Source organism: Oncorhynchus gorbuscha, linkage group LG09, assembly GCF_021184085.1.
Source record: "Oncorhynchus gorbuscha isolate QuinsamMale2020 ecotype Even-year linkage group LG09, OgorEven_v1.0, whole genome shotgun sequence".
NCBI lineage: Eukaryota > Metazoa > Chordata > Actinopteri > Salmoniformes > Salmonidae > Oncorhynchus > Oncorhynchus gorbuscha.
Window position 1 is genome coordinate 40,203,991 of NC_060181.1, and position 19,021 is coordinate 40,223,011.

Genomic DNA, 19,021 nt, shown 5'->3' on the forward strand with positions numbered 1-19,021 from the left:
TTTCAGTATTTATTTAAAAATATTTTATTTAAAAAAAAAGTTTCTCAGAACAAAATCAATGCAATTTTGAACTAGTATGAGGAGCACTTGCAAGGTAAATGCTTGTCTTTCCAAATTAACAAACGTGTTCTACATAAGGAAACACAGAATGACATTTTTTTCCTTCAACATTATACATGCGTGTAGGGGCACTGACATCAAGCATTTTAACAAGTTGAAATGACTCAATATAACAGTCAACTCAAGGAATGTCTGCCAGCCATCAATTTTAGTAGGCAATGGACAACACCACTGATAGCAAGGTATATCACTCGTTGTTCGTACAATATTATCTCATTCCCAAAGCAACGAGGCTAATCCCTTTGACACACAAAATCTCAAACAACTTCGCCGACATGGCTGAATGACATTGCAATCACTGGCATTCATTTCAATCCATTGTCATTTCTGCAGTGACCCAATAAAGAAAGACAGGGAATATTGAATTCAGCAGTACAGGACCTGGTCAGATATGGGATCCCAAATTCTTAAAAGCTTTTGACCATTTCCCCAATCGGAGTCCATGTTGAAGAGGGCTGGAGAGCATCGTCTCTCTCCTATGGTGACGTTAAAGAACTTGAAAATAGCTTGTTAACCCGGACTTGTTTTTCTCTACGACCACAATAATGCTGACAAAGGCAGTATGGCAGTTCTTAAAGTGATTCCTCCTACTTTTCCCCATCCATTTGCCTTGTAGTGACCAGACAGCATGAACAGTGTCTCCATTGAGCAGTTGAGCATCTGTTTATAATTTGCATGTACACACATCTCCTACACAATGTGTGTACATGACACCGTCTCAGTCTAGAACTGTGTGGACCCACTCCTCTTCACACACAGCTGAAGGTGGATTCTAGGAGTCCTTTCGGATCAACACGTAGTGTTTGTGTGTAAACAAAAAGCTTATAACTGTACGTGTGTGTGTGTGTGTGTGTACCAGTCCTCATGGTCAATCCGAGTTGTCGTCATGTTGGTCGGGGACCCACTCAGGGTCCTTGGACTGGGGCTTGTTCCTCTGGGGGTCTCCCAGATGAATCTCCCTGACGGTGAGGATGCGTGTCAGCATGGTGTCCAAGGTGTGGTCGTCCAGGCCCTGGGAGGAGAACCACATGGGGCTGTTGGGGACGCACGAGCGCTCCGGGAGCAGGAAGAACACGTTGGTGCGCTGCTTTACCGAGTCCGAGCTGGAGGAGAGAAGAGGGTGAGGAGGAGAGCTCGGTGTTAGAGAGGGCTTGTTTTCAGTGATATGAGGAAAGAGCTCAGAAAAGCTGAGCTTTGAAAAGCAATGTCAAGAAGACGAATTTCTGGTTACACTACTAAATGTTAGATTGGCCTGCAACATGGGGAGATGGTGTGTGTCACTCACCACTTGGAAAGGTAGAACTCGTACAATCGGACAGGACAGCGGAGGGGATTCTCACTGTTCTCCATCATCTCCAGCACCTCCTCTTTCTCCTCGTCATCCCTCTTCCTCTTCGCTGCCACACCATCTACATCCGCTACACACACAGGTCCATGATTACATACGAATCAAATTTGATCTGTGATTGAAGGGCACAATGAATATCTTAGGGTGAGAGCTCCAACATATAGGACCAAGTGAAAAAATTAATATATATTTTCATTTTTTCACTTAAAAAAAAATAGAAATAGCACTATATACATAAACTGTAGCAGCAATGAAGACATAAATGCTCATTGGGGTGGAGGCAGAGTAAAGACTTTAGGAGGTGGGGAGGGAATTACCATGACCATTGAGGGGGCATGGGGACCAAGTGAAAAAAATAAAAACAATAAACTGCATTTGGAAAGTATTCAGACCCCTTGACAATTTCCACAGTTACGTTACAGCCTTATTCTAAAATTGATTATATAGTTTCCACCCCTCATCAATCTATACACAATAACCCATAATGACAAAGCAAAAACAGTTTTATCAATTTTAGCAAATATATTTAAAAAACAACTTTGAATATCACATTTACATAAGTATTCAGACCTTCTACAGTATTCAAGGGGTCTGAATACAGAAAGTATTCAGACCCCTTGACATCTTCCACATTTTGTTACGTTACAGCCTTATTCTAAAATGGATTCAATAGTTTCCCCCCTCATCGATCTACACACAACACCCCATAAAAAAGGAAATATCACATTTACAGTTATGCAGACTCCTCAGTACTTTGTTGAATCATTTTTGGCAGCAATTACAGCCTTGAGTCTTCTTGGGTATGACGCTTCCAGATTGGCACACCTGTATTTGGAGAGTTTCTCCCATTTTCTGCAGATCCTCCCAAGCTTTGTCAGGTTGGATAGAGAGCGTCGCAGCACAGCTATTTTCAGGCGTCTCCAGAGATGTTAGATCGGGTTCAAGACCGGGCTCTGGCTTCAGACTTGTCCCGAAGTCACTCCTGCATTGTCTTGGCTATGTGTTTGGGGTTGTTGTCCTATTGGAAGGTGAACATTCGCCCCAGTCTGAGGTCCTGAGCAGGTTTTCATCAAGGAACTCGATCCTGACTAGTCTCCAAGTCCCTGCCGCTGAAAAACATCCCCACAGCATGACGCTGCCACCACCATGCTTCACCGTAGGGATGGTGCCAGGTTTCCTCCAGATGTGACGCTTGGCATTCAGTAGAGTTGAATCCTGGTTTCACCAGAGAATCTTTCTCATGGTCTTAAGAGCCATTTAGGTGCCTTTTGGCAAACCGTCTCATGGTGACACCGTTGAGGATGGGGACGTGTCCAGTCTGGTTCCTAGTGAAGTCCACAACAACTCCTTTGTTTTTCGCTGACGTCGAGGGAGAGATCGTTTACCTGGCACCACGCCGTCAGTGCCTACCTCCTCCCTGTAGGCTGTCTCGTCGTCGTTGGTAATCAGGCCTACTACTGTTGTGTCGTCAGCGTACTTGATGATCGATTTGAAACTGTGCGAGGCCACACAGTCGTGGGTATAACGCGAATACAGGAGGGGACTGAGCACACACCCTTGTGAGCCCCCTGTGTTGAGAATCAGTGTGGAGGAGGTGATATGGTCTTTGACAAAACTCAAAGCATTTCATGATGACGGAAGTGAGTGCTACTGGTCAGCTACCTTTCCCGTTCTTGGGCACAGGGAGGATAGTAGACATCAGAGGCTTGCAAGTTCCTGTACATTTCCTCCATCGCACCATAGGGTGTTGGTCATAGAGCATTGCCCAACACCTTTGCGCTTGCCAGAGAGGCTGCTTCCTATCCGCTCAAAAAATATATATAAAACCCGCTGGTTGTCGGAGGAAAGCCAAGTCTCAAAAGTATGTTGCAGAATCTGATGTCCCTCTGGAAGGAGATCCTCCCTCTGAGTTGGCCAAGTTTGTTCATTAATGATTGAACATTGATGAGTAGTATACTCTGTAATGGAGGACTGGTCGCCCAGCTTCTTAATCTCACCACGTCACGTCCGGCGTCTTTGCTTCCTACTCTCCGGGAGGACTCCCAAGCAGCTTGAGGCCTCGCCGAAGAAGCTAGTCCATTATTTTCCAGTCTCATGGAAAAATAATTTAAAACCTGCAATGTTTTATCGGAGCAGAAACATATGCAAAACACAGTATCAGAAAGCACAACAGACACATGAACAGGACAAGAGCAAAGGGTAGAGAGGTGCGTGAAGGAAGCAACAAAAAGACAAAGCACCTGCTGTCTCAGTAGCTAGGTCTTTCTTGGGGATGGGCGGGTAGAAGCGCAGGAAGTTGGACTTGGTGTTGTCGTGGATGGACTTGGTGCAGCGCATGACGTGGGCGAAGGAGAGCTGGCGGTGCTGAGCCACCGTCTTGAACTGGAAGAACTTGGTGCAGAAGAAGAGCAGCGTGTTGAGCAGCACGATGGGAGAGTAGGCCCCCAGCTGTTTACAGTCCCACAGGTACTCCTCCTCCACCCGCGAGTGCAGGTAGCCTGGGAGGGAGGGAGGGGAGAGATTCAAACATGCTAATAACAACCCCAACACCATCAACCTACCTACTATACCTGAAGGGAAAGGAAGAGAGTGGGAGTTTAGATGGAGAGCGAGATATGGAAAAAGAGGTCAAAGCAAAGGCCTTAATACCATTTTTTTGTTATAAACTTTATTTTCCCCACTGGGCGTACGTGCAGTCTTACCACTGGCCGTTATGGTAGGTTTGAAGCCTTTCAGCAGCTTGGTGATCTCCAGGGTGAACTTGCCATAGAAGAGATCAGTGAATATGTTCTCCATGCGCCCATTCTGAAATAAGTACTGCAGAAAGAGGGTCCATTATACATGACATTTAACCGAATGAGGTCATCAGAAGTGAGTTTTTTGTGTGTATGTCTGTGTTAAATGTGTGTGTTCTACCTGCTGGATGCCGAGACAGAGATAGAACAGACTGTCCTGGCTGTAGGACTCTCCGTTGGGTCGTTTGACTTCACAAATAAACCGACAGAGACCGTAGCCCAGCTCTGCTGTAGTGCACTTTAAAACATCCTCTTTTATCTCCATTGGTCGCGCTGTAACGGGGAAACAGAACGTCAAGGTTAACTTATTCAGTCTACTAAGTTAAATGAGTCCCCCAGGCAATTAAGAGGTAGGTTGAATTATATAAAGGAGGCAGTAAATGAGGAAGAAGCGAAGCAACAAATGTGTGATATCAGGATTTTCATAATAGTCAAGTGTATCAGTGAGCAGACCCACAGCCAAATCGAGGCTTCTCCAGGTCTGGCTGGGTCTTGCTCCACTGGACCCATCTCTTCCAGGCGTCTACCCCGTACATGTGCTGCAGTTTAGGGGGCTCGCCAGGCACCACGTCACTCTGCGCCTCACCCAGTGACGCCACCACTGACGCAGTCTCTGCTGCTTTTGACTTACGCCTCTGTGGGGTCAACAGGGTAGTCACAAACACACACTGAATTAGGTAACACTTAACTTGAAGCCCAGTGTCAAGTAAAGTGTTACCCAGATTTACAAAGAATGAGGAAAATGAAACAAGGCGCACTGCTGGGAGTCAAAATATGGAAATTAAAATTGCACAAGGCGATCTTTGAAAGGGGTCTCATTTCGATTAATTTTTTGGGCTCGTACCTTTTTCTTCTGTGGCAAGCCATCCCGAGCTTTCCTTCTGGCTCTTCGTCGTGGAGGAGAAGGTGGAGGACTGGGACTTTTATCCCTCTCCTGATCCCTCCAATGGGCCATCAGCTCCAGGGTTTCTGGCAAAACGATAGAGATATTTGACAACAGACTGCAATGAGAATGAGGCCAGAAGAATTGCAGTGTGTAGTATTAAAGAAGGGTTGTTACATGGTTAAATTATAACAGGGCAGTTGAAAGATGGAGATATATAGAGCTAGAAGCCATTCACTATAAAGTCAATATGTTTTGACCATATAATCAGACATTGAGAGTCTTCAACCAAGGTATAAGTAGATTTCAAGTTCCTTGGTGTCCACATTACCAACAAACTATCTTGGTCCAAACACACCAAGACAGTCGTGAAGAGGGCACGACAAATGCTGAAGTGCTATACAAGTCACACTGGGAAACTTCAGAAACAAAAAGTCTCAGACTGAGTCCATTTAAACAATGATCAAAATCAGGAATCCCTGAGAAGGTGGAAAAATTCCAGCATCACTCACGGACAGGGAAGTCGGCCTCTATGTCCATGATTGGGGGTGGGGGTGTGATGGGGGTGTGGATGTCCATGATGGGTCGGAGCGTCTCGTGGGCATAGGGTCGACTGTGGCGCGAGGAGACGCCGGGGGTGGGAGGTGGCTCGTCGTGCCAAGAGGTGAGGAAGTTACTCAATTCTTCTGTGTCCAGGTCTCCACTGTAGGTGCTTCCCTGGTCTGGTCCCCCGAAGAGAAAACACAAAAGCATTCAAGTTATGGGACAGCTCTCAACATATTCATTGATAACCCCTGTTATTTACTTGACAGTTTAGTAGGAACTACTTGTTAAAATAGTTTGTTAATAATATGTTACAGTGCCTTCAGAAAGTATTCACACCCCTTGACTTTTTCCACGTTGTTACAAAGTGTGATTAAAATGGATTTAATTGTAAAATATTTAAAAAATCTACATATAAATACTCTAATGTCAAAGTGGAAGACGAATTAACATTAGGAAAAATAAACATTAAAGAATGAAACACTATATCTTGATTAGATACTGTAAGTATTCAACCCCTCAAGTCAATGCATGTTAGAAACACTATTGGCAGAGATGAGTCTTTCTGGGTAATTCTATGCCCATTGTTACTTTCAACATTTTTCAAGCTCAGTCAAATTGGTTGTACTGAGAACTACAATCTTGTTGATCAATCCTCAGGTTTCTCCTATCACAGACATTAAACTCTGGCCTGATGGTCAAATCCTTGAGTGGTTTCCTTCCTCTCCGGCAACTGAGTTAGGAAGGACGCCTGTATCTTTGTAGTGACTGGGTGTATTGATACCCTATCCAAAGTGTAATTAATAACTTCACCATGCACAAAGGGATATTCAATTATTATTTTTTTTGTACCAATAGGTGCCTATCAATAGGTGCCATTCTTTGCTAGGCATTGGAAAACCTCCCTGGTCTTTGTGGTTGAATGTGTGTTTGAAATTCACTGTTCGACTAAGGGACCTTAAAAAGAAATGTGTGGGGTACAGAGATAAAGTAATCATCCAAAAATCATGTTAAACACTATTATTGCACACAGAGTGAGTCCTTGCAACTTATTATGTGACTTGTTATGCAGATATTTACTCCTGAACTTATTTAGGCTTTCCATAACAAAGGGGTTGAATACATACTAACGCAAGACATTTCAGCTTTTCATTTAATTATTATTTTTTTTAAATCAAAAAGCATAGAGTGCATTCGGAAAGTATTCAAACCCCTTCACTTTTTCCACATTTTGTTACGTTACAAGCCTTATTCTAACTGATTAAATAAAAAAAATTCCTTCGTGAATCTACACACAATACACCACAACGACAAAGCAAAAATGTGCCAATGTATGAAAAAAAATAATAATAACTTATTTACATAAGTATTCAGACCCTTTGTTCATGAGACTCGAAATTGAGCTCAGGTTTCCATTGATCATCATGTTTCCAACTTGGAGTTCACCTGTGGTAAATTCAATTGATTGGACATGATTTGGAAAGGCACACACCTGTCTAGCTATATACGGTCCCACAGTTGACAGTGCATGTCAGAGCCAAAAGGTACAGATCTGGCACAGCCACTCCTCAGTAAAAGGCACGACAGTCCGCTTGGAGTTTGCCAAACGCCACCTAAAGGACTCTGACAATGAGAAACTAGATTCTCTTGTCTGATGAAACCAAGATTGAACTCTTTGGCCTGAAAGCCAAGCTTCATGTCTGGAGGAAAACAGGCACTGCTCATAACCTGGCCAATACCATCCCTACGATGAAGCATGGTGGTGGCAGCATCAGCCTGTGGGGATGTTTTTCAGCAGCAAGGACTGGGAAACTAGTCAGAATCGAGTGAGACCTGAAAATAGCTGCGCAGTGATACTCCCCACCCAACCTGACAGAGCTTGAGAGGCTCTTCAGAGAAGAATGGGGGAAAACTCCCCAAATACAGGTGTGCCAAGCTTGTCGCGTCATACCCAAGAAGACCCGAGGCGGTCATAGCTGCCTTTACCGAGTAAAGGGTCAGAATACTTACAAGTGATATAAAAAATTCTAAACACCCGTTTTTACCTTGTCATTACGGGATATTGTGTGTAGATTGAGGGGAGGGGGGCAATTTAATATATTTTAGAATAAGGCTGTAACAAAAGTGAAGGGGTCTGAATACTTTCCGAATGCACTGTAAACACAAGGCAAGTCCGATCTTAAAACGGGCTGTATCATCTCCCACGTCCCTCAGAGTTTGGTTGTTCTAGACAGTCCTTAAAGTCCCAGCCTGGATCACCCCTAGCTGTCCAATTGGCTCATTCATCCCCTCACCTCACCCCTAGGTGGTTGCTGCAAAGGATAATATATCCTCAGTCAACTTACCTACAATAAGGGTTAAAAAAGAAGAATCTATAGTAGAGAGGCGAGGCAAACTTCTCATATCTGAAAAGGGGGAAAATAAGCTCAATGAACCAATACATTACCTGAAAAAAAAACGCGGAATTCATACCAATAGCTTTTTAGACTCTCGTTCAACTGTGAATTGCTTTTTCAACTGTGAACCGCTGTAGCTTGGCCTATGAAGCCATAGAGAAGGTCTCACAAGTTCCAACTGGCTCATGTTCATTAGGCCACGCAACAGACAGAAAATGTTGTGCAAGTCCATGTAATCTTTCCATGTCGCAGTCCGTTTTCTTCCATTTGGTGCATAATGAACATGACCCAGGTCTCATCCCAATCCCTGACTCCCGCCACTGGTTACCATCTTGTACTGCTGGGGCTGGCCTTTCAGGGGGTCGCTGCGGGGACTTCTCCCTCCCCTCCTCGGCTACCATCTCGGCCATGAGGATGAGGTCTGCCTCAAACGGGTCAGAGGGGATCTTCTCCTTGATGTCCTGGATGGTCTCCACGATGCGCTCAGCGTTGTCCAGAGTCACCGGCAGGAACATGGGCACGGGCAGCTGGAAATGGGGCGGATAAAGGGTTAGATGTGGAGGCTATGAGGGCTGCAATTCTTTATTCATGTTGCGCTTCTGTTCTGCAAGAGCATGTATCAGCCAACCTCCAACTGCTATTCAATGTTAGTTGGTTTCAAATGAGTCCAGAGCACACAGCTCTTGTTTGAGAGAATTTGAGGAGAAATCTGTGTACCAGACTGAGGTGAAGTCTAGATAATGTTTGGTGTTAACATACCGGTATGGGGAGTCCAACAGGCTGGGGGGCGTACTGGGTGTACAGGTTCATGGGGACTGGAACATACACCGGTACTGGGACAGGCACTACGATCACCTTGGGGAAATTATCATCTGTGGACCAACAATGTCAAGGTAAATAGAAACACAAAATGTAGATGCGTGCGCCTTTTGAATATGTACACTACATGACCAAAAGTTATGTGGACACCTGCTCGTCAAACATCTCATTCCTAAATCATGGGCATTAACCTGGAGTTGGTCCCCCCTTAGCTGCAACAACAGCCTCCACTCCTCTGGGAAGGCTTTCCACGAGATGTAACATTGCTGCGGGGACTTGGGGGGGGGTACTGTTGGGCGATTAGTCCTGGCTCGCATTCGGCGTTCCAATTAATCCCAAAAGGTGTTCGATGGGGTTGAGGTCAGGGCTCTGTGCAGGCCAGTGAAGTTCTTCCACGCCAATCGACAAACCATTTCTTTATGGACCTCGCTTTGTGCACTGGGGCATTGTCATGCTGAAACAAGCCTTCCCCAAATTGTTGCCACAAAGACCGGAAGCACAGAATCGTCAAGAATGTCATTGTATGCTGTAGTGTTAATATTTCCCTTCACTGGAACTAAAGGGGCCTAGCCAGAAACCATGAAAAACCACCCCAGACCATTATTCCTCTTCCACCATACCTTACAGTTGGCAATATGCAGGTAGCTCTCTCTTGGCATCTCCCAAACCCAGATTCGTTCCCGGACTGCCAGATGGTGAAGTGTGATTCATCACTCCAGAGAACGCGTTTCCACTGCTCCAGAGTCCATTGGCGGCGAACTTTACACCACTCCGGCCGACGCTCGGCATTGCATTGTCATCTGCTCGGCCATGGAAACCCATTTCATGAAGCTCCCGACGAACAGTTCTTGTGCTAACGTCGCATCCAGAGGCAGTTTGGAACTCGGTTGTGAGTGTTGCAAGCGAGGACAGACAATTTTTATGCGCCTCAGCACTCCCGTTCTGTGAGCTTGTGGCCTACCACTTCGCGGCTGAGCCGTTGATGCTCTTAGATGTTTCAACTTCACAACAGCACTTACAGTTGACCGGGGCAGCTCTAGCAGGGCAGAAATTTTACGAACTGACTTGTTGGAAAGGTGCCACGTTGAAAGTCACTGAGCTCTTCAGTAAGGCCATTTTACTTGAATTATGTTTTTTATCCCCTAATTCACCATGTTTTCATTTTATAGGGGGAGGGGCCTTAAAAGCCTCGTTTTTTTTTTACCTCTCCTGCACATGTTATTTTTGATACCTTTTAAACCTTCATATTATTCTGTATTTTCTTGAGTGAAAATATATTTAAAAGATAGTGCATGTGGTATATATGCTGTGTGTGTGTGGTGTTGTACCTGTCTGGCACCCTGAGGTGGTGAAGTTGGGTTTACACATGATGCCCTTGTTCTGGACCATAGGTTTACAGAGTAGTGCCTTGTTCTTCTGAACCTTGGGTGGAGGGGCCCGAGTCTGTGTGCTGGCCTGCCACATAATGAAGAGACTGTTAGTAACCATGGGACAAACCTAATACCACTTGAAATTCACTTAGTTTCCAATTGACATAAACGCAGGACTTAGGCTGAGTTTACACAGTCAACCAAATTCTGATCTTTTGCCAGTGTAAACGCAGCCTAAGTGAAAATTCAACTTAAGTACAAGTTCCAATTTGCCACCATGTGCATAACACAAACATACACTGGGTATACCAAACATTAGGAACACCTTCCTAATATTGAGTTGCACCCCCCCACTTTTGCCCTCTGAACAGCCTCAATTCGTTGGGGGCATGGACTCAAGGTGTCGAAAGCCTTCCACAGGGATACTGGCCCATGTTGAGTCCAATGCTTCCCAAGAGTGTGTCAAGTTTTCTGGATGTCCTTTGGGTGGTGGGCAGGTAGCCTAGCGGTTAGAGCGTTGGACTAGTAACCGAAAAGTTGCAAGATCGAATCCCCGAGCTGCCATGGTAAAAAACATAATGTTGTTCTGCCCCTGAACAAAGCAGTTAACCCACTATTCCTAGGTTGTCATTGAAAATAAGAATGTGTTCTTAATGAACCTAGTTACATAAAAGGTCAAATAAAAATTCCAAAAATAAAATAAAAATATTGATACACACAGGAAACTGTGGAGCGTGAAGACCCCAGCAGTGTTGCAATTCTTGATGCAAAATAACACCTATGCACAACTCACATTTCCAACATACTTCACATGTCTTCTTGGAACAGTCCCTGTAATGACGCAACAGAACAGGAGTTAGTTTTAAAACACCACAGTCAGGCAGGCCTGCTAATGAGATCATTTATCAACCTAATTTCATCTGTAATTAACCTGCACCTTAATGGGTGTCAAAAGGCTTTGCTATTAGCAACAACCCAACCCTATTCAAAGACATTTACTGATGAATGAACACACTGGTTGAACACTCTCCAGCTAGACTTAATAGTGTACAACACCTTGTGTGTATACAGTAAATTGTATTTAACTGGTAACCGACTTTAACCGAGTCTGCGTGTGTATGTTTGAGTTTATTTCGATTTTTACAGGGACAGTGCACATTAATCAACGGTTTTAGCCAGCCGGGCTAATTTCCAACCGCAGTCCCTGGGCAGGTTATTAAAAACAATTACAATATAGACAATCATTGAGCAGTGAGCACACGCAGAGCAACATAGGAGAAGCAAGACGTAGCATACAGACAGGACAAAAAGCAGAAAGAAAAAATTCATAAAAGCAACAAAGTGTTTCCACACCTCACAAGCTACAGACAACAGACAACATGGAAAGCAGCAATACACAGCTAGGGATTATGATCACAAATCTGATTGACCTTTAGCCATGTATTCATACATTTTGTGAAAGTGTGATATGTGGTGCAGTTATGTGTGTCTGATGGCAGTGTATTCCAGACATGGGAAGCTCTCACAGAGAAAGCAGATTTACTAAAGGTGCTTTTCCTTAAGGGAACTATACAGTCACCTCTCATGGCAGACCTTGTGGATCTGCTGCCATATGTTTGGGTTTGCTGTTTTAACAAACATACTGAGTGCTTTCTGAGGATGTAACAGTGATGATGGCTATTGGGCTTCCTATCAAGCACATTGAGAGCCTGTTTGTAGACAGACTGAATAGGTTTTAATGTTGTACAGCAAGCTTGGGCCCAACTAGTCAAGCAGTATTTTAAGTGGGGGAGTATCATAGATTTGAAGTACAGTTTTGCTACCGCAGTAGTCAAACAATTTCGTATAAATCAGAAATGAGCTAGGTTGAATTTGGTGATCTGAATGACCTTTTTCACATGCTTTTTAGAAGAGAGGTTGGAATCAAGTATGTTGCCATGGTACTTAAAATCCAAAGCCACCTGGAGCTTCTCCACCTGACACAGACATCTGGTATACCTTGCAGAGCAGTGGTGTAGTTGGACTGGCCAATGGGGGAGCTGGCGAGTGAGACTACGTTGGCGATGACGGGATCAGACCCGCTCGTAGCAGTAGTAGTATTGGAGGGGGATTGAGCGATTGACATGGCCACTGGAAGGATGAGTGGAAGAGAAAAGAATGTTGCAGTTATTACACAATGCTTATGGAATGTGATTAAAATGGACTGTTTTTTTTTGTCAACGAGCTACACAAAAACACTAATTTCACAATATATTTTCACAATATATATTTTTTTCAATAACGAAAAACAAAAGTAACACTAATAAACCTTGATAGAAAGGTATTCACCTCACCGAGTCAATACATGGTAGAAACACCTTTGACATTGATTACAGCTGTGATTCTTCTTGGGTAAGTCTCATAAGAGCCTTGCACACTTGTATTGTGGAATATTTGACCATTATTCTTTTCTAAATTCTTCAAGCTTCTATCAAGCTTGGGGATCATGGCAATTGTCAAGTCTTTCCATACATTTTCAAGCAGATTTATGTCAAAACTTTAACTTGGCCACTCAGGAACATTCACTGTCTTCTTGGTAAGCAACTCCAGTATATATATATTTGGCTTTGTGTTGTAAGTTATTGTCCTGCTGGAAGGTTAATTCATCTCCTAGTGTCTGGTGTAAAGCAGATTATCCTCTAGGATTTTGCCTGTGCTTAGCTCCACCCATTTTCTTTTCATCCTGTCAAGCATACCCATAACGAATTTTGGAACCATCAAGACTCTTTCTAGAGCTGGCTGCCCAGCCAAACTGGCCTTTATGGTAGAGTGGTCAGATGTAAGCCACTCCTCAGTAAAAAGGCACATGACAGCCCACTCGGAGTTAGCCAAAAGGCACCTAAAGGACTCGGACCATGAGAAACAAGATTCTCTGGTCTGATGAAACCAAGATTGAACTCTTTGGCCTGAATGCCAAGCGTCACGTCTGGAGGAAACCTGTCACCATCCCTAAGGTGAAGCATGGTTGTGGCAGCATCATGCAGTGGGGATGTTTTTCAGCGGCAGGGACTGGGAGACTAGTCAGGATCGAGGGAAAGATGAACAGAGCAAAAAGTAGAGAGAGATCCTTGATGAAAACCTGCTCCAGAGTGCTCAAGACCTCAGACGGGGCGAAGGTTCACCTTCCCAACAGGACAACGACCTTAAGCACACAGCCAAGACAACACAGGAGTGGCTTAGGGACAAGTCCATGAATGTCCTTGAGTGGCCCAGCCAGAGCCCGGACTTAAACATCTCTGGAGAGACCAGAAAATAGCTGTGCAGTGATGCTCCCCATCCAACCTGACAGAACTTGAGGATCTACAGAGAAGAATGGGAGACACTCCCCAAATACAAGTGTGCAAAGGTTGTAGCGTCATACCCAAGAAGACTTGAGGTTGTAATTGCTGCCAAAGGTGCTTCAACAAAATACTGAGTAAAGTCTGAATACTTACGTAAATGTGATATTTCATTTTTCTTCCATTACAATTGTTAACATTTCTAAAAACCTGTTTTTGCTTTGTCATTATGGGGTAGTGTGTTGATTGATTAAATTATTATTTTTCCCTCATCAATTTTAAAATAAGGCTGAAACTAAACAAAAAAATGTGGAAAAGATCAAGGGGTCTGAATACTTTCCGAATGCACTGTACGTCTGTTTTGGGATATTTTAATTATTTTCACTGTCATTTAGGTCATTATTGTGGAGCCACTACAATGTTGTTGATTCATCCTCAGTTCACTTCCATCACAGCCATTGAACTCTGTAGCTGTTTAAAAAAAATCCCCAATGGCCTCATCTCTAAGGAGTTTTATTTCCTGTCCAGCAGCTCAGAAGGACAGCTGCATCTTTGATGTGTCTAGGTGGTTTAATACATCATCAAACAGCATTATTAACTTGACCAATGCATAAAGATATATTCAATGTCTGATTTGTTATTGTTACCCATATACCAATCACTGCCCTATTTTATGAGGCTTTCGAAAAGCTCCCTAGTCTTTGTAGTTGTGCTTGAAATTCAATAGTTCACTGAGGGACCGTACGTATGTATGGGGGACAGAGGAAGTGGTAGTCACATTCAAAAATCATGTCAACCCCTATTATTTCACACTGAGTGAATCCATATAGCTTATGTGAGTTGTTAAGCCAGATTTTACTTCTGGCCAAATCTTACTTTACTTCTAATTTTACACTTGCAATAACAAAGGGGGTGAATACTTATACAATGACAATTTTAGCTATTACGTTTTTATTAATTTGTAAAATAATCTCTCATTTTATTATCCACTTTGACATTAGAGTATTATTGTGTAGATCAATGACAAAAAAAATGACAATTAGAACTATTGGGTGGTGGACCATTCTTGATACACACGGGAAACTGTTGAGTGTGAAAACCCTGGCGGCGTTGCAGCTCTTGACACCTACCATACCCCAATCTTTTGTCTTGCACATTCACCCTCTGAATGGCACACATACACAAGGTCCCAATTGTTGCAATGCTTAAAACATCCTCCTTCAACCCATCTCCTCCCTTTCATCTACACTGGGGGACTCCGAGACTTTGTGTGTACCTCTCTTTTAAAATCACGAGCTGTAACAGGCAACACAAGGACATGTAGTACCCTATGATGAAACAGTACAATTGTGCTATATCCTAAGTCCTACCCTTTAGGCCCTGGGGCATGCCCTGGGTCTGCAGGCTGCAGAAGTCGAGCAGACACTGGAGGTTGCAGAAGTGCTTCACCTCGCCCAGCATCGGCAGGGTCTCAATCAGCTTCCCCTGGCGCTCACACGCGTCACACTTGGCCACCTGAGGCAAAAATCAAGATGTAGAAAAGGCAGTTAGAGAGTAGCGCAAGAGTAAGAATTTCTTAGAGAATTTCTTAAGAGTTAGCCAGGTGGGACATGCACATACCAGTACGTAAATGTCACCTCAAAGTATCAGCAAAGTCAGAGCTGGTCATTTAGGGGAATAACTTGAAGAGTCCAGAGGACAAAATTAGGAAGGTGATTTGGGATGATTTAAAAATAATCTGAAGAGGTTTTAGGGGTTTGATGGCACAAGCGGGGAGCCCAGCCAACAGAGAGTTGCAGTAGTCCAGACGGGAGATGGCCTAGGACCTGAGCTACTCCCTGTGTGAGGTAGGGTCGTACTCTATGGATGTTGTAGAGCATGAACGAGTTACTGCTTTGATGTTTGCAGGTAAAGACACGAGGTGTTTTTCCTCAATAGGCATACTGCTGTGATCCACACTCGTGCTCTGAGTGAATTCTCTCGAGTACCTTCTTGTGAGGACGAGTGTGGAGAACGCATAAAACAATACATTTGAGAAGCACTCTCACTCCCCCTACTGTATTACCTCACTCTTCACCTCCCCATTCACTGAACCGTCTTCCAAGATAATTAAGTAAAATGTTTGTTTTGTGTATATCAGCTAGATATATGAATCGTAATAATCAAGCTAACCAGCTAGTCAAACAGGCAAAAATGACCTAAAACGAATTTTATGCAAGGTAGATGTACCTTTTTCGTGGGTAGCAATTCTAGCCCTATTGACTTACCCATTCACTGAACCATCTCTCAGCCAGGACAACAATGGCAGTAGAAACTAAAGAAACACAAAGCAACTGTTTTACTTCATAATTATCTGCTAGCTATATGTGAATCGTAATAATGCACACCAGCAGTGAGAGTACGTGGTGCAGACAGCTCCTCTCCATGTCACCTGGCAGGAGCGGTCTGCCAGGTAGGATGCAATCCAAGAGTGTGCAGAGCCTGAGAGGCCCAGCCCTGAGAGGGTAGAGAAGATCTGATAGACCCTGAGAGGCCCAGCCCTGAGAGGGTAGAGAAGATCTGATAGACCCTGAGAGGCCCAGCCCTGAGAGGGTAGAGAAGATCTGATAGACCCTGAGAGGCCCAGCCCTGAGAGGGTAGAGAAGATCTGATAGACCCTGAGAGGCCCAGCCCTGAGAGGGTAGAGAAGATCTGATAGACCCTGAGAGGCCCAGCCCTGAGAGGGTAGAGAAGATCTGATAGACCCTGAGAGGCCCAGCCCTGAGAGGGTAGAGAAGATCTGATAGACCCTGAGAGGCCCAGCCCTGAGAGGGTGGAGAAGATCTGATAGACCCTGAGAGGCCCAGCCCTGAGAGGGTAGAGAAGATCTGATAGACCCTGAGAGGCCCAGCCCTGAGAGGGTAGAGAAGATCTGATAGACCCTGAGAGGCCCAGCCCTGAGAGGGTGGAGAAGATCTGATAGACCCTGAGAGGCCCAGCCCTGAGAGGGTGGAGAAGATCTGATAGAGCCTGAGACACCAAGCCCTGAGAGGGTGGAGAAGATCTGATAGAGCCTGAGACACCCACCCCTGAGGGTGGATCTGATAGAGCCTGAGACACCAAGCCCTGAGAGGGTGGAGAAGATCTGATAGAGCCTGAGACGCCCAGCCGTGAGAGGGTGGAGAAGATCTGATGGAGCCTGAGACACCCAGCACTGAAAGGGTGGAGAGGAGGATCTGATGGAGCCTGAGATGCCCAGCCGTGAGAGGGTGGAGAGGAGGATCTGATGGAGCCTGAGACGCCCAGCCGTGAGAGGGAGGAGAGGAGGATCTGATGGTTCATGGTGTTGAAGGCATTGGATAGATCTAGGAGGATGAGAACAGAGGAGAGAGAGTCAGCTTTGGCAGTGCAGAGAGCCTCCGTGACACAGGGAAAAGCAGTCTCGGTTGAGTGACCAGTCTTGAAGCCTGACTGGTTAGGGTCAAGAAGGTCATTCTGAGAGAGATAATGAAATAGTTGGTCAGAGAGAGCACGCTCAACTGTTTTGGAAAGAAGAGGGATACCGGTCTGCAGTTCTTGACGTCAGAGTCAACGAGCGTTTGCTTTTTGAGGAGGGGAGTGAATCGGGCCATTCTGATGGGACGCAGCCAATGATCAGGAATGAGTTCATAAGGGAAGAGAGCAATGGGAAGTCTCCAGAGATGGTCTGGACAAGGGTATGTGGTCGAGCATGCAGGCAGGCAGGGCGGCCGGACTTCAATAGTTGCAGGGCGTATAGGCTGAGTGAATGAAGAGCAGATGTCTTCAGCTTTCGTTTCAAAGATGTTGACAAAGTCGTCAGCAGAGAGGGACGAGGCAAGGGGGTGGAGGATTAAGGAGGGAGGAGGAAAATAGTTTCCTACGGGTAAGGGACAGAAACGTGACATTTCAAGTGACAGAAAGTGGCTTTAGCAGTGGATACAGAGGAAGAGAAGGTAAAGAGGGAGTGAAAGGATGATAGGCCGTCCACAAGTGTAGCCTCCATTTTTCGCTCAGCTGCCCGCAGCCCTGTTCTGTACGATCGCAATGAGTCACTCAGCCATGGAGGCCCGTGCCGGCCGGGAGGAAAGGTGAGGGAGAAGAGAGAAAATCTCCCCCCAGGAGACATTAGCAGCCCTGTGCCACCACCGCAACGAACTCTCGGGCTGTGAGGGGAAAGCTGGAGTAGCAAGTCTTCTCTGGGGTGTTCCATGTCTCCGTCAGGGACAAAAAGTCAAAGGACTTAAGGGTAGCATAGGCTGAGATGAACTCTGCATTGGTCCAAACACGGCCAGAGACCAGGAATTCCACATAAGTTGTGTGCGTACTGTAAACTAAATTAGAAGGGTTGCATCCAAGGGGTGGGGAGCGTCTGTAAAGCCTACAGGCGAGAGGAGCAAATGGGTACAGAAATCACACACACAGATGCCAAAGAGCAAAATGAGATCTGAAAATAACTAGGTAAGATATTTAAGTGAGAGAGTGGTGTGGAGCTTTCCTCTCTTTCCATCCTTGAATAACTCGGCAGAACAAAAGAACCGTCTTTGTTTCGGCGGCAGTCTTAAGTTCTGCGACGAGACTGCTGCTGACATGGATGCCTGAAGCACTTACACTAATTGCCCTGCCAACAGCGATTCCAACTGCCACATTGGATATACCATTTGGAAAGTTCAATTCATTCACTCATGTGGTTTCTTATCCCCAACTTCTTCCTTCCACCTGCACAAATATGAGAGAACAAGTCTCCAAGTTTTCAGACAAGTCTACAAAAGTTTTGTATTGGAGTCATTTAAGATCCATTCAAACTGAAAGAACAAGGGGATAGACACCAACAGAAGACTGCTCCTCAGCATTGAGCCTCATTGAACCCTAGGTGTTTTGTTTAGCGTGGTTCCTTCCTATACCTGACAGAAGAGCAGGGTGTAGTGGGACTTGCACTCATCCGAGCAGAACTCCTCCACCTTGCCTCCGTACTGGCCCGTGACGGCCTCCTGCGCGGTAGAGGCGCAGTAGGCACAGGTTCTGCAGTGTTTCCCCCAGCGCTTGGTCAGGTCGTGCTTGTAGAGCAGCTTACAGCCTGGATATGGCGGAGAGAAGAGGGCGAGAGACAGGGAAATGTGTCTTTAAACACCAAGGCGCAAACTCCTGGAAGTAGCAGGCCTATTAAAACATGTCTAGTCTCCATCCTCACCTTCACTGCAGAAGGTGTAGTCCCTATTGTTGATTCTCTTGAGCTCCTTGGCTGGCTTCTCAATCTTGCAGTACTCGCAGCGCGCCATCTCATAGTTGAACTTTCTGTACTCCTCGGAGCAATTTACCGAACAGAGGAATACCATCTTATCCTGTAGGGTTGCAGACATACATTCAATCAACTCTACAGCAGCATTAACAGAGGCTGTCGACATAGAGGAGGGGGTGTGTTTGTGAGAGGGC

The 19,021-nt window shown here is 45.1% G+C and overlaps 1 protein-coding gene across 2 annotated transcripts in view; it reads right to left on the reverse strand.

Moving 5' to 3' along the window:
• The window catches only part of LOC124043570 (zinc finger MYM-type protein 4-like), a 27,736-nt gene continuing 8,715 nt past the window's right edge, over nucleotides 1–19,021 (reverse strand). Inside the window, exons 12-28 of one of the 2 annotated variants that reach the window (XM_046362283.1) lie at nucleotides 18,780–18,930; nucleotides 18,493–18,665; nucleotides 14,962–15,106; nucleotides 12,273–12,404; nucleotides 11,068–11,105; nucleotides 10,233–10,359; nucleotides 8,845–8,957; nucleotides 8,414–8,612; nucleotides 8,035–8,094; nucleotides 5,659–5,868; nucleotides 5,108–5,232; nucleotides 4,721–4,898; nucleotides 4,385–4,536; nucleotides 4,171–4,285; nucleotides 3,709–3,966; nucleotides 1,406–1,538; nucleotides 1–1,223 (exon numbers count right to left, since the gene is read on the reverse strand). In XM_046362283.1, the coding sequence (XP_046218239.1) occupies nucleotides 989–1,223; nucleotides 1,406–1,538; nucleotides 3,709–3,966; nucleotides 4,171–4,285; nucleotides 4,385–4,536; nucleotides 4,721–4,898; nucleotides 5,108–5,232; nucleotides 5,659–5,868; nucleotides 8,035–8,094; nucleotides 8,414–8,612; nucleotides 8,845–8,957; nucleotides 10,233–10,359; nucleotides 11,068–11,105; nucleotides 12,273–12,404; nucleotides 14,962–15,106; nucleotides 18,493–18,665; nucleotides 18,780–18,930 (2,544 nt within the window). In that variant the 3' untranslated portion in view covers nucleotides 1–988. The remainder of the gene's footprint in view (nucleotides 1,224–1,405; nucleotides 1,539–3,708; nucleotides 3,967–4,170; nucleotides 4,286–4,384; nucleotides 4,537–4,720; nucleotides 4,899–5,107; nucleotides 5,233–5,658; nucleotides 5,869–8,034; nucleotides 8,095–8,413; nucleotides 8,613–8,844; nucleotides 8,958–10,232; nucleotides 10,360–11,067; nucleotides 11,106–12,272; nucleotides 12,405–14,961; nucleotides 15,107–18,492; nucleotides 18,666–18,779; nucleotides 18,931–19,021) is intronic. The other variant, XM_046362284.1, reaches the window with a different exon arrangement.